This window comes from Morus notabilis, unplaced genomic scaffold (assembly GCF_000414095.1).
Source record: "Morus notabilis unplaced genomic scaffold, ASM41409v2 Scaffold1333, whole genome shotgun sequence".
In the NCBI taxonomy this organism is placed as follows: domain Eukaryota; kingdom Viridiplantae; phylum Streptophyta; class Magnoliopsida; order Rosales; family Moraceae; genus Morus; species Morus notabilis.
The window spans coordinates 302,957-318,175 of NW_010364060.1; the positions used below are offsets into that span (position 1 = coordinate 302,957).

At 33.7% G+C, this 15,219-nt stretch overlaps 2 protein-coding genes across 2 annotated transcripts in view; one reads left to right on the forward strand and one right to left on the reverse strand.

The window, feature by feature from the left end:
• Positions 1-12: 12 nt before the first annotated feature.
• Positions 13-4,704, reverse strand: LOC21403131 (acidic endochitinase). Its single transcript, XM_010105669.2, has 3 exons — positions 3,776-4,704; positions 2,955-3,234; positions 13-889 (listed from the first exon to the last, which is right to left on the reverse strand). Exons 1-3 carry the CDS (start codon positions 4,491-4,493, stop codon positions 361-363), a joined length of 1,527 nt encoding a protein of 508 aa, XP_010103971.1. The 5' UTR covers positions 4,494-4,704; the 3' UTR covers positions 13-360.
• Positions 4,705-14,524: 9,820 nt separating this feature from the next.
• LOC21403132 (ubiquitin carboxyl-terminal hydrolase 12) overlaps positions 14,525-15,219 on the forward strand; it is a 12,967-nt gene continuing 12,272 nt past the window's right edge. The window contains exons 1-2 of the mRNA XM_024170502.1: positions 14,525-14,711; positions 14,864-14,939. Coding sequence (XP_024026270.1) covers positions 14,682-14,711; positions 14,864-14,939 — 106 coding nt within the window. The 5' untranslated portion in view covers positions 14,525-14,681. The remainder of the gene's footprint in view (positions 14,712-14,863; positions 14,940-15,219) is intronic.

A 15,219-nucleotide genomic window follows, 5' to 3' on the forward strand; every position in this document is an offset into this window, starting at 1 on the left:
AAATGTTCCGCAAATTTTAAGAAACCCCAGTAAGTACAAGTTAAAGTTTAAGTTACAGTGGCGGCCTCATAGGAGGGGCGTCACAGTAGTAGTGATGACTAAAAACAAGGATCCTCACAGTTGTTACACTGGAAGTTGTTCTTAATCTGCAACGACCAATGACACATCATTATGATATTATTGGCGCGATTATTAACTCTAAGGAACTTAGAAACTGCAAATTTGCGTAGCAAGCCTGCATCTGCATGCATATTATACATTCATATATATATATATATATATATATATGTATTTTCTTTAACTAATTAACATTAGCACTGCGTATGTATAGTTGTTGTCTTATGCTAATGGCTCCGTAGTTCAAACATTAGGCTTAATTGCTGAGCTATAGCCATTATCATATTGCTTAGACCAAAGCGTAACACCTCCATACTTGGGGGAGCGTTTGATGGATGGTAACACTTTAGATGAGAGCACATCAGGGGGAATATAGCCACTACCGGAAGCCTCCGGGGAAGCAGGCAAGCCTAGAAATATTTGGCCAGCGGGGATCGACATCCACTTGCTCCAATAGCTCTTCAGATCCTGCGCATTGCCAGAATATTCGCAAGGAGGGTTGTTGTAGAATTGGACCGAGAGAAAGTCAAATAGGCCGGTGTTTAGTGCACTGCCTAACCATGCATCCGGGAACGGACATTGTGGAGATGCGCATAAGTAGACCTTATTCATCTGCTGGCTATACGCAATTAGTGCCTTGGCAAGTTCATCCCAGTACCGTGTTGTGCCTCCCACAATATCAAAGTCAATCCCATCCAGAACTGCATCACCTAGAGGCCTGGAATCTGATTGGCCTCCAAGAAAGTTATTCCACAGGTAGTCTGCAATTACTCTGCATGGTTTAGTAGCAAAACTTTAAACCAATAATCCCAGAGAGAAACACAAATCAAAATACCAACAACGGATAATGAAATGTTTCATAGGTTCGAACTACGGTTCAAACCTTTTTGTTATAACATTTTCTCTTACAAATTTAAATTTCGATTCAAATATTTATGTTTAATCCAATGTACGTACGAAACGTGCTCTAAGTATGAAGGGAAAGGAAGGTACAAACTCCCATAATTAGTAAAAGCTCTTCGCATGGTATATAGACCCAAACTATAATCCCTCTAATTGGACTCCCAAGAGGGGAAAAATAAATAAATAAAGAGGTGGGGAAGGAGCTGCATTCTCAATTTCTACTATTAGCGAAATTCTTTATTTTGGTGTTATTTTTTTCTCTTACATCCTAAAGAAGCAGATTTGTGTAAGTAGTATGCTTTAACCATTGAGTTAATATTTGATTAGAAAATGTTAACGGGCCATGAAGAAAAGAGCTCTGCTAGAATCTCACGAAATCCTAGCCGTCACCCTGCTTTCGCCGCGAATCTGGCCTCATTCTGGCTGTTTTCTGACATGATTCGATCAGATTCTTGCTAGTTTTTTGTGTATATTCCATTCTCAGTCTTCCCTTTTTGTTTCTTTTGGATTCTTGATTTCTTGTCACGTTCTTGCTTTGGCGGATCTTTATGTTATACGAGTTGTACACTATTTTGCTTTAAAATGCTAAAGCTAATATCAACCAAAAAAAAAATTCCATGCTCAACCGGAAGTCTTTTATCTGCAAAAATAGATGCAAAAATTCAATATGAAAGGCTAGTGAACCGCTAATGCGAAAGTGTGGATTTGTCTACATGATTTGAGTTGGGCAGTCTAAAAAGCTTCTTGAAGAAATAGACGGGCCTACTTGAAACGGCCATTATGCAGAAGTTGGATGCGACATCAGTCGCCTGGTAATGGATTTTTAACGCTAGAGACCAGTGACGCTTTTTCTATTTCAATCCAAGTGCGCCTCTCACTCAAATCTAGATAAATTTGTTAAGTCATTTACTCTTGTCAAAGACAATTCTTCCAAGGAAAAGATGTTATTCATTGAAAAGATATGTCTTCAAAGAATCATGCTTTTGTTGTCTTCAATCCATTCTCTACTTTGAGTTCAGTTAGCGAGGATAATAATAGTTTATAACGTTGTCTTCAATATTAAAAATATGTTTTTGTGCATGGGACTCATATCTTATGTCCAATTTTAGTGTATTAATTAGTATCTAACTAATTATGTAATTTTTTTTATATTTTTTATAAGATGACAGTATAATTTAATTGGTTGGACACTAAATTAAAATATTAAAATTCGGCTTCTTAATTTTCAACTCCGCGGGGGCTCCGGACGTGGCAAATTCCCACGTCTACTATTGAAAACCGTTTCTTCTTTTTATTTAATTATCAATATAAAAATTTTTCTGCGATCACTTCTTTCTTCTTTTTATTTTATTTTATTTTTCAAACTCATGCAGAGTCAAGAAAAAAAAAACCGACAACCACTTGAAAACTCAAGATGGTCATATTTTTTAGATTTGAAGATAATTATCTCTACTGACTATGGCCGGTGGTTTTAATCCCACTTGTCGAAGAGTACAAAGCTTCATATCTTTTTAATGAAGCTTTGCTTACAGAAAAAAAAAAAATTTAATTTTTTTCTGTAAAATCCTTCTTTTCAATGAACGAGGGATTTAGAAACAGAAGCGGAAGAAGAGGAAAAGAAAGAAGGTTGCTTGAGGAGAATTTTTTGTTTATTTTATTACTTATTATTTTTTTATAATTGATTTTTTTGTTTTGGGTACCAGTGGAGTGGTTCACTCACGCCTTCACGGTTCTATTTGTTTTAATTAGAATTTTTTATCTATGCAATGTGTCAAAATTTTATAGATTGGTTTTTTTATTTTTTTATTTAAGAAAAAAAACTAGGCTCACAAGCAAATGTCAATTTAAGAATATATAAGTTTTGAGCATGAATTTGGATATATAACATTTTCCTAGAGGATAAGGAGAAGTAAATATCCAAGAACTTATTATACCTTGCATCCTCTGCAGAAGAAAGGTTGTAGCTACCAACACCACCACCAATGGAAAGCATGACCTTGATACCCTTGCTTTGGCAAGCTTTGACGTCGTTGCTCAAACGAGTGCACCCGTTCGTCGTCGGGTCACAGTGGCCAGCAAGGTTGAGCGATGGGGTCTGGCCACTGCCAAAAGTGTTAAGAAAAGCAATGTTCACTACTCCATAATTGCCTGTGGCACATGTATCGGCCAAGCTTCCTTCATTTCCGCTCTGGCCCCAGTAGACAATAATCATACCTTCATATGAGAGGTTTAATTATCAAGGCTGTGTTTTGGTAATCACTGAATAGCGAAAAGACATTTTACAAGCTTAGGGCTCGTAATTTGGAGAAATAATGTTTCCAACTACGGCCCTGTTTGGAATCCGGATTATTTGGAGGAAAGAAAAAAAGAAATCTGATGGATTTTTTTTCTTGGCTTTTTTCTAATTACATTGAAAACATTGGTTTCAATCAGACGGTCTCTAGAAATATTAATTCGTTATCAATACGTAAAAGTACCATACGGTACTGTAGTACTGCCCAGAGATAAATTGATTTATTTAAAAAAAAAATTCAATTTTTTTAATAAATTTCTTCAACTACTAAACAAGGGATAAAAAATTTGAGTGGATTTTCACTTTTTTTCTTATAAATTTTCCTAAGGTTCTAAACAGGTGAAAATTTTCTTTTTATTTTCCTAATTCTTTGAGTGGGGACAGTTAGTAACGTATGAGTAGGGGAGACGAGAAACAAAGAAAGTCATAGTAACGTATGAGTAGGGGAGACGAGAAACATACCTGTTTTGGTTGACTGACTTGGGCAGAAGACAACGTTGTAGTTGGTCCCAGTTGGGCAAGTGTTTCTCTGATCAAAATCATAAGGGAAAGTAAAGGCGTCCTGGCAAAGATCCTTAAAAAACTCGGAATAACTCGTAGGTTTGCAAATGCTCATCCCGGAATTGCAACAGAACTGATTGTTTCGGAACACGGTGCAAGGATTGTTACACCCCGCCGGATCTCTTAACTCCATCGGACACGCCCCGTTTACATCTGCAGTGCATTCGCTAATGGCATTGCTGCAATTTGAAGATGACGATGGCGGCGATGACGGCGACACGCTGAATTCCATAGGAATGTTAAACCCTTCAACAACAGAGATGTAGAAGACATCATTGTTTCTTTGGTTTAGTGAATATTGGGCCAGGGTGTTAGGGGCTCGACCGTTGGCTTGGCAGTGGAGCCGGCCTTCACAGTCACCGCTCTCGCATTTGCCATGGCCTTCGCGATCGAAAGCGCACTTGGTCCGGCCCCAGATCCGGCCTGAGCTGGTTATGTTGCTGAGAGTGTATGTCTCGCCTTGTTTTAGCTGCTTTCCGCCGCCCGGGTTGGCGGCGGCCCAAACGGTGTAGGTGCAGTTATTGAGGATCTCTATCTGGGTTGCTCTAGATGAGGCAAAGGAGAGAGTTAGAATTAAAAGGAAGGAGAAGACATTGAGGAGATTTTGGATTAAGCCCATGGACGGTCTTGCTTAGGTGTGGTTTGTTTTTGTTCCTTCCAATGCGTGGTTGCGGATGTATGCAAATAATGGGATAGAGGTTACGGCATATGGTAGTTGGATACAGGGACTTTTTTGTTGGACCATTTTTTTTTTTTTTAAAACTGTTGGACCTAAATGACCATATTCCAAGTCTTCACTAATAAGTCTTTGATGAAAAAATAATTTTACAGACCCCACGAGATTTGATTACATCTAAAGTTTCAAGTCTTCAATGTAACTCTTTTTTAATGGTTATGAAAAACTAATTTTATGGGTCCTAAAGTTTCAAGTCTTCATATAAGTCTTCGTGTGTTTGATGATGAAAATTAATTTTGTGGACCACACCAGCTAATTAGATCACCTCTAAAGTTCAAAGTCTTCACAATAAGTCTTCAAAGAATCTTTAGAGATGTTTTCAATTGTGGTGTCATTGGATGTACGTTGAACGATAATATTAGAAAGGGACTTCAACTTGATATGTAAGAAAAGGGTGACAAATCACATGTTTCATTCTTAGTGAAGACTTGGAACTTTAATGAGAGGTGGGGTATTCATTGCTATTATGTTTTTATATCTATATAACATATAACATTTACTATCGAGGTCTTCGCTCATGTCGCCTTTCCGAACTATAACTTCATGGAAGTTGCAATAAATGTCTCTTTTTCTATACTTAATTTTCTAATTTTGTCATGTTATATTTAGTGATGAAAAATTAATTTATTTTATACACCCCACGAGATTAGATCACGTCTAAAGTTTCGAGGTTTCACTATAAGACATTGTTTCTTACGATAAAAAAAATTAATTTTACAAGTCTCACGATATTAGATCATGTCTAAAGCTTCAAGTCATCACTAATAAGTCTTCTTGTGTTTGAATGAAAAATTAATTTTACAGACCCTACGAGATTAGATCACATTTAAAGTTCCAAGTCTTCAATATGTAGGTTTTTTTTTTTTTTTTTTTTTTTTTTTTTTTTAAAGGAGGTGATAAATTAATTTTATGGACCCTATGAAATTAGATCACATCTAAAGTGTCTAAGTCTTCATATAAGCCTTCGTGTATTTGATAATGAAACTTAATTTTATGGACCTCATGAGATAATTAGATCAACTCTAAAGTTCCAAGTCTCCACTATAAGTCTTCAAAGAATCTTTAAAGATATCATCATGCAAGACTAGGCTGTGGAATCGTCAAAAGTACATCAATGTTAGAGCGCGACTTCAACTTGATATGTAAGAAAAGGGAGGCAAATCACGTGTTTCATTCTTAGTGCCCTTTTGGTATCTAATTAATTGCATTACACCACTTTATTTGATAGACTGAAATATTAATATGAAAAATTGAGGTAAAAAATATTTTACTTTTAATAAATTATACAGCATGATTTGGATGGTTGAACAATATTTTAAACATTTAAATTTTGGCAGGTGAGATAATTCCAAGAAGCTGCAATAAAAGTACTCTAATCCAAATAATTTCACCTTAACGTAATTATTAGGCTTTGATATGAAAGCCTAAACTATATGATGTCTTTAGATCTATATAACATTTACTTTTGAAATCTTTGCTCATCTCATTTTTGAGAGCTATAGCTTCATGGAAGCTGCAATAAATGTCTCTTTTTCGATATACTTAATTTGCTAGTTTTGTCGTCTTCTCTTTTCCAAGTCTTCAGTCTAAGACTTCTCGTATTTGATGATAAAAAATTAATTTTATGGACCTCACGAGATTAAATCACATCTAAACATTAGATAGGATTTGACATAATCTCTAAAGTTTTTATGAAATTATAATGTATCACTACGCAAGCATTTAAAATTATCTTTTATAAAATTAAACTTTTAGTTGTGCCCCACTTTATAAAAAGATTTATAACCACGCTCTTACTAAATAATTGAAATATTTAATTATCTCTCTATTTAAGATATTAAGTTATCTGTTTCTTTTTTTATTGCCACCACTGGGGGAAAAAAAAAAAAAAAGCTTCGCCACTAGCATGCCAAACAGGGCCTGAATTATTACGCTGCTAACTTTATTTACAATTTGAAATTGGTACACAACAATTCCTATATAAACAAGGGAGGAAAGAGTTTATTAAGTGTAAAATATTTGAATCTCACATCGTCTAAATACAAATATAATTACAGCTATATACATATTGGGTCACTCCACTCAAACAAATTAACTTTTTAAGATGGAAACCACTTAGGCTTCTGTTTAAAAGGTTAACCTTAAGAAGTAATCCAAGTCCTTTTAAATCCATTATCATTTTCATGTCTAGTCGACGTGGGATTTTTGATAACTCTAGGATTTAGAGTTATTTTAGGCATTTCTAGGCTTATAGTTGGCTCATCCAAAGGTTTAGTGGTTAATCTTATGCTTTATTTGATCAACTTTTAGTTCTTGTGATGCTTTCTACTGAGACTCATTGGTGTGTCGTTTCTGTGTTGATTTTGAGGAAATTGCTAACGTATATCCAAGAGAATGTCGTTTCTAAGCTTGCAGGTTTTGTGATGATAAATGTTGCAGTATTTGCTATAGTAAAAATGTGACAGCATGCATTTAGTGGATGACGTCAGCGCATAACTTTGCACGGGAATTAGAACATAGAACGCATAAGACGGATTTGGTGCCTAGTCAGCTGGACCCAACATGCCAACTCAGCGTCCTTGATTGCCCTAAAGAGGAATGCACCTGGAAACCCAAAGGAGGGGAGAGGCACCGCAGGCAGCAATTAAGGAAGTAAGAGGGGAAAATAAAAGACAGACTCGTAGAGAGAAAAAAGGCAGCAGAGAGGAAAAGAAAGAAACCAAGACCAGAGAAAGAGAGGGAGGCAAACAAGTATGTAGGAGACACATTTTTGGCTAGAAATCTCAGGGAGTGAAGCCACGGGAGGAATCCACCAAGCTTCACCTAATCTTTACTATTGACCTCCTCATTTGGTTTATCTTTCCTCTTCCTCTGTATTCAATTCATGGATGTGTATTTTCTTGAAATTAATAGAGCTAGTATGAGCTAAACTTATTTGACTGGGATGATAAAGTACCCAGAACTATAATCAACGATTGTTTATGCTCACTTTGTCTATTTTGATGTTGTTATAGTTTGTTCAATATAAATGTTATTGTTCATTTTTGTTTACTGACTGGCCATCTTAAATAGAATATTATGAGTTCAATTTGCTGGAAGTTGATTGGAATTAGACCAATGTTGAACAATGTGTTGTTTAGCTAAGTTTCACAGAGAAATCTAGTTAATTTACGAGTAGTATAGGAATATACACTTGCCTCACATAGCCCAATTGAAACCCACGCTTAACTTAACCTCTATGGTTAGATTTCTCCTAGGAATATGTTGAAATATGAGTAAAGAGGCGAAATCACAACCATATCGGAAGATTCTTGTGCTAAATTCGTGTTTCAGGTTAACTGACAGCATTGCTATAGCAAAAGTCATAGCATAAATAGCCAGATTGCAGGGAAGGGGAAATTGAGTCCCAGTTTTCACATAGATTGATTTTATCCTTTGATAACTTAGTGTACATTTATTTACTTGCGTTTATTGCAATTCTTGTAGTCTTCGCAATTGAATCAAACCATTAAATTTGTTTACGTTGCATCTCTTGGATCTTATTAAGAAAAATATATTGATAACTTTCTCTGTGGGAACGATACTCTACTCACACTTTATTACTTGAGGCGACTCGTGCACTTGCGAGCACATAAATCATGCAACAAGTTTTTGGCGCTGTTGCCGGGGACTGTTACCATAGTTGGTCTTTGTAAGATTCAAGTGTTTTCGTTATTTTACTTGACAATTTTGTGTCCGTCTATTTCAGATATTCTTCTTCTCGCATGAATCGACAACAAGACCGTGATTTGCTGCCCTTGGATCCAGAAATTGAAAGAATGTTCCTAGCAAGGAGAAGGGAGCAGCAAGGTCTAGCAGTTGTTGAAGGAATGGCCGAGGAAGCTGTGACGACCCTAACTTTTGATCATCATCCTATACTCATATTTAGCATTTCTTAACCTCTATGACGACCCTAATTATAACTTCTTAAAATTTCAGGCTATTTTTTTTTTTTAATCTTACCATGTACGTTCAAATGCTGTAGCATTCTGACAACATTCTATTACACTAGTCATCAAATACATAAAACACTATTTTATTTTACATATAAAGTTCAGCAGTGTTTCCAAAACACATGATGCGTCCACAACCCACTTGCCCACATTCCGCTGCTACACCCTCTCTGCATGCCCAGCATCAAGTTTTAGGGAGCCGGTGCCTTACCCGTGCTTCCTATAACATGAACAAACTTAATGAGCTTTTGCTCAGCAAGTATCAATACGTCATAACAGATGCAATAAGTATGCATACCCATAAATGCATTCATATCATATAACCTAGTACAAAATTCTAAACGACTTTCATTCTGTATTTCTCATTCTTTTCATTCTTGTTTACGGATACCATATCGTTATATGGAATGGTTTCCGTGTTTCATTTTCTTGTCTTTTACTTCTTAGGGGCCCTGTCCTGTTGTACCATAGCGTGCATAACCAGTGAGGAGTGGGGTAGCTAACCAATCCAACTCAGTCACGGTTTCATATCTTTCATAGTCTCATAATAACCTTTCCTTCGAAGGCTGGTACAAACAGGACGTTTGGTCTCTTACCGTTTATCAATTTTCTCATTGAAACGGTAACTTTAGTTAAATCTTATGAATTTGTGCATTATTGAGCATTTTATCATGAGATTAACTTTTCGTTAAACTTTAACATTTCACTTTTCTTAGTTTGATCTCGACCTAACATCGATAAATATTTTTGTAGAATAAAGTTCTACGATTACATAAGTCTTGTAGATACTTACCTAACATAGTATCTAGCATTCACATTGTATCTATCATTCAAAATTCTACTGTATGCGTCCTTTGTCTCCCTTGACGCTTTCCAACTTCAACCGTTAATCAGCCCTATTGCTTTTTGATCGTTAGATTCAAAATCTAAGATCAACAATTACATTGAAATTTACTTCGGAAAAGTCTACAATCCTTATGTTTGGTATTCAACCTCAAACCATTTCCTACCTCAAGGATTTGCACTAAAATCATGCAAATTACTCAGTCATGGGCCTAATTTTCAATTTTGGTCTAAAACTGTGAATTCTCGTTGTGTTCGGTTTCTAACCATCACTGATTATCGAAACATCTTTCTTTTCACACTTTAATCCTATATTCCTCTTGAAATCCAGTTTTAGTTTAAATTACTCGAACTAAATTTTGGCAGAGTTTCGCCTTATTTTTCTCGTTTCCCGAGTTTTTAATAACTCGTTTTACTTCTGATTTCGGTACCTGGAGTCAAGATTTACATTTCTGAACACAGATTCCAACATAAAATTGAACAAAACATATGTTCTTTCTTAATCTAGGCTCATGGATTTTCGATAGAAATCCACCAATACTTTATTCAATCGTCTTAATACTTACACCGTTAAACTCTTATTACGATACTCTACAAAACTTCAGTTTCAATTTTCACTTTAACAGAAGTTTTTCTGAGATGGGTTACTATTCATCTAAATCAAGAAAATATAGAATTATCACGAAAACTCTAAAATCTTACCTTCAGAAGTTGAGGTTTTTCCGCTAGAACGCCTCAGGTTACGTTTCTATCGGATTGAATGGAAGAAATTTCAGTGAAACTGCTTGATTTTCCCTTCTCCGTCTCTCTCTAACAACTCTCTGTTTTTTTTTTCTTCGTCACTTTCTCACGTTTTTTTTTTCCAAAACTCTCCTTTGTTATGCTTCACGTTGAAGTAATATCCTTGTAACCAACGTGAATCTTCATTACGTGAGCCACATGAGTCACCCTTCAACTTAGTTTACATAATGACACATGTTATTAATGCATGTGAGGTTCCACCTCACGGTAACTATACTTTTCACCCCCTTTTTTTTTTTTAAACGTGTTAAAGATAATCTCTTTTATATATATATATATATACTATTTTAGATAAACTAATTTCTTAGGGAACGTACTTAGAAATGATCATATATATATATATATTTAGATAAACTAATTTCTTAAGGAACGCTACTTAGAAATAATCATTTATGTAATATATATATATATATACATATATTATAACTTTATTCAACCTGCTTTTTTTTTTTGGACTGTCGAGTATCCTGGGTCAAACTTCTCATGTTCAACCAAATTCTCTTGGGTATCTCATTAGTCAATTTCTTTTTCTAAAATTATCATCTTAATTGATTCAGAATTGCCCCTAATGCGTATCCTTGCGGTATTTTTTTTAGCAGTTTCCTGCTTAAACTGACTCGGAAAAATTCTGTTTCAGGAACTTTTGCTATTTTCCTTACTTCTAATATTTCTATTCTTTTTTTTAGCTGGTTATTTGGTCACATACCAAATATTTCAGTTTTTCATAACTAAAATATACCCGCTAAAATTTTTAACTTTTAACTAATATCTCACTATTTATAAGTGATATTTACGAATTTCCTTTGTAAGAATATTTGTATTATAACTTTACATATTTCGGGAAATTTTACCATGTACATAAAGTTTCTACATAATATTTTTTTGATTACATCAAAATTCTACTACTTACTATTCCGGAAAGAATCTTAGTCAAATACTGGACTGTCCGGATTAGACTTAAATTTTTTTCCGGCCATTACAGAAACATGCCCGTAAAAACTAGGAATTGAAAAATATATGTTGTGTTTGAAATTGTTCTTATTTTTATTTTTCACGTTTTTGAGAAAAAAATAAAAACGATTTTAAAACGGCATTTGGTATAATTAAAGATAACAAATAGAAATGAAAACTATTTTTTAGTTTAGTGTAAAATATGAGAGAAATGAAAAACGACTCTTAGTCGTTTTTCATTTTTTGTTTTTATTTTCTCCTCTCTCAAGCAAAGAGAGGGAGACATTAATGGATTTTTTTTATACTGAAAATAATCTATTAATAAAATTATCAAACACATTTTTAAAAATGCTTTTTTTTGTGAGATTAAAAATGTTTTTATTTATATTTTCATACAAAAAATAAAATCATTTTTAAAACGAATTCCAAACGCACTCATAAATTTTTAAAAGCTAGGGATAACAATGAGATTAGGGTAGATCTTATAGACTCTTTGTTGGATTAGCTCAAAATTTAAATCAAAATAACAGATCATATAATGACGGGAAATTGAGACAAACACTCTTTAGGGGGCATGAGATTGGATTTTTATTCTTTACTATTAATTAATACTTTTTTAGTCAAATAAGTCAAAAGAGTATTAATCATGAGTAAATTATACAATATTAAACTTGTGTATTCTAAGGGTAAGTTTAGCGATTTTCTCTATAATGACCCACATATTCTCTTGGTATGATATTGTCTATTTTGGGGTGAAATTTAAGAGCAAAACTGTGCTAATAATATCATACTAAAAGTGACGGTGTTGGTTGTTATAGATGGTATTAAAGTTATGATTCAACTGGAAGTATGACCAACGAGAAAGTTTAGTCCCAAAAGGTAGGATGATTGCATAGTAACAATCATCAATCCCTTGAGACAAAATGGCCAATACAGTATAAGTTGTGCATTCCCACATTGACACCCTAATGAGTCAAAATAACATTATAATTCAAGAAAAAATGCAATAAGTTATCTTTGTAACCAAACAAATAAGGTTTGTATGGTTACAAAAAATAACTTGCTGTTTTTTTCCTCAAATTATAATGTTTTTTGACCCATTTAATAAAAAAATAATGGTAATGACACAATTCACATATCAGATACTAAAAATGGGGTTTAGGATACTAAAAAATTGTTTTTCAAAATTGGGGTACCTTTTTATATATATTATTAAAATATGAATGAATGTGCGAGATGTTTTATTATATTAAAGGATACTAAAATAATTTTATCCCTATATTATCTTATCTAACTATTCTAAAAGCGGTAATTCACTTGGCTTTGTGGCAACGCGTGTGGGAACTCACCCCCTTCCTCTTCTTCTTCTTCTTCTTCTTCTTCTTTTTTTCCCCCTTTTATTCAATCTTCATCCTTGTTTTTCTGACAGTTAAAAAGCAACACCAACTGATAGGGTAAAAAAAATACTTCGTACCATAAGTTTTGCCATTTTTTATTAGGAAAAAATAAAAAATACAACTCAAAATTGTAAAAATATTATTTATGTTATTTCACTTAAAAATAAATAATTTTCATTCAATTAATAAAGAAAAAATAAAAACTATAATGACATTCCAATTATTTATAATGACATAAAATATACGCACACATAAAATCATGACAACCCATATATTTTTACTCTCCCTCTTTGTTTTTTAAACATAAATTATAGTAAATAACATATTTATGAAACTAAATTAAGTAAATAGTAGATTTTAAAATATTTGAAGTAAATAACAGTAAAAAAAAAATTTACCGCGTAAATTTTTAAATTTACGACTAGTAAAAAAAATTTTACTACATAAAATTTTCACTTACGATTGATAAAAAGTTTTTTACCACATAAAATTTTTATTAATTGATATTTACTTTAAATGATTTTAAAATCTGTTATTTACTTCAATTATTTACTTTAAATCTATGATTTACTTCATTCTCTCATTTTTTGTAATTCTTTGTAGTATTTCTTAAAGAAAAATTAGAGAATTTACCCTTAAAAAGTGCACGAGTTTAGATTTTTACCCATGATTATCTTTTTGATTAATATAATATTAATTAAATTGATATTAATAAAAAATAAATGATAGAAATCAAGACCCATACAAAACAAGGGGTATTTGTCACCTTTTCACTTCCTGAAAATTTGGTGAAAGACAAAATTATTGAACTTACTCTTGAGAAAAAATTAAATTGATTAGCTTTTTTTTTTACTAGATTTTGACCTTTTACTCTTAGGGCCCATTTGGGATACTTGTGTTTGTATTTTTAAGTAGTAGAAGAAAATAATCATAAGTGGAGGCCTTTTTATTAATGTTTGGATAATGCCTAAAAAAGTAATGTTGTAAAAAGATATTGATGTAATATTTAATTTGTTATGGTCGTAAATGTAAATAAAAAGTTTTTTATAAATACTTTTTTTACAAGCACTAAGAAGATAATTTGTTTTAAAAATTCTTAAAAAAGTCAAAAAAATATTTTAAGATTATATATCTAAATAGATTTAAAAGTTATTTTTAGATTAAATAAGTCAAAAATAAATTTTTTTAAGTCAATTTAAACGAGTCCTTAATTAATATCTTTAGTTATAAGGATAATATTTAATTAAAAGTAAAGGTGAAACTCATGGACTCAAAGGATGGGATTCGTGTCATTTCTACATTTATTAATGGGAAATAGTAGAAAATATGCCAATATGAAGAGTTTAAGAAAGTATATAAGTTAACTTTTAGTTATAGAAATTAATAGGTCATAACTTGTCAAGTTATGATTCATAACCAGATAAGTTATGGATAAACTTGCCAAGTTATGGTTCATAGCCAGACAAATTATGAATAAAAACCGTGATTTATAGATAATAACTTATTAAGTTATGGTTCACAACCAGAAAAGTTATGGACGAAAATAATAATTTAACTTATTTATTAACTTATATAAACTATTGACCTATTAATTTTAATTCATCTCAAGTCTTAACTTATTTTCCTCTTTCTCCCTTTATCAATCAAATGTTAACGAGCCCAGAACTCCTATCCATATGAAAACAGAGACGGGCTTGGGCCGGGCCTTCTGGGACATTCAGAAGTGTAAGTCAGAAGGAGAGAGAGAGAGAGAGAGAGAGAGAGAGAGAGAGAGAGAGAGAGTCGGGTCTTCCAATTCAATATCGGCCCTAATTTTCTCGTCTTCTCCTCCATTGTTTACCAAAATCCCCACGGTGTCCCACCCCCCTCTCTCTCTCTCCCCCCCCCCCCCCCCCCCCCTCTCTCTCTCTCTCTCTCTCAAACTAAACCCAGCTTTCAGCAAACTCACCCCCCCATTCTTTCCCTTCCCTTTCCTTTCCCCTTCTCTCCGTTCTTCTCACTTCCATCTCTCTTTCTCTCTCTCTCTCTCCTCCCTTTCTCTCTCTACCTTCCTGATTCGACGATCGGACGGTCGCCAATCCCCACCCATGACTCTGATGACTCCTCCACCGCTAGATGTAATCTCCAATTCTCTCTCTCTACTTTCAATTCAATTGGGCGATCCGTAAACCACTGGTTTCGGTGCATCGGTATTTCCTAGGGTTTCGGTAGCAGATCCGACCTCTCGTCTCTAAGCTTTGCTTTTTTCTCTTTGTTTTTCTTTTTGCAGCAGCAACAGCAGCAGGAGGACGACGAGATGCTGGTCCCACACACTGACTTTCCTCACGGTCCGCAGCCAATGGAAGGTTTTTCATCATCTTCTTCTTCTCCCTTCTCTTTGAAAATTATTCTTTCTTTTTCGTATTCCAATTTTTATTTTGATCTTTTCATTTGCCCTATCTCTTGTTATGCACAGTTCATTCATTTCTTGATTTTTTTCCCTGGGAATTTGACGTCCTTTTTCTCTCATTGTGCCTTGAATTGCGGGCTGTATCGGTTTTGAATCTTTCTGCTCTTTGGTTGCAAACAAAGTTGTTATGAATTAAAGGAAAATATTGCAAAAGTTGGCATTATATTTCGTGTAGG

Coding starts and splice junctions, on each gene's coding strand:
- LOC21403131 (XM_010105669.2), bottom strand. CDS start 4,493: ATGGGCTTAATCCAAAATCTCCTCAATGTCTTCTCCTTCCTTTTAATT. Junction 3,235..3,775: donor AAGTCAGTCAACCAAAACAG/GTATGTTTCTCG, acceptor TCTCATATGAAG/GTATGATTATTGTCTACTGG. Junction 890..2,954: donor TCTTCTGCAGAGGATGCAAG/GTATAATAAGTT, acceptor TAAACCATGCAG/AGTAATTGCAGACTACCTGT.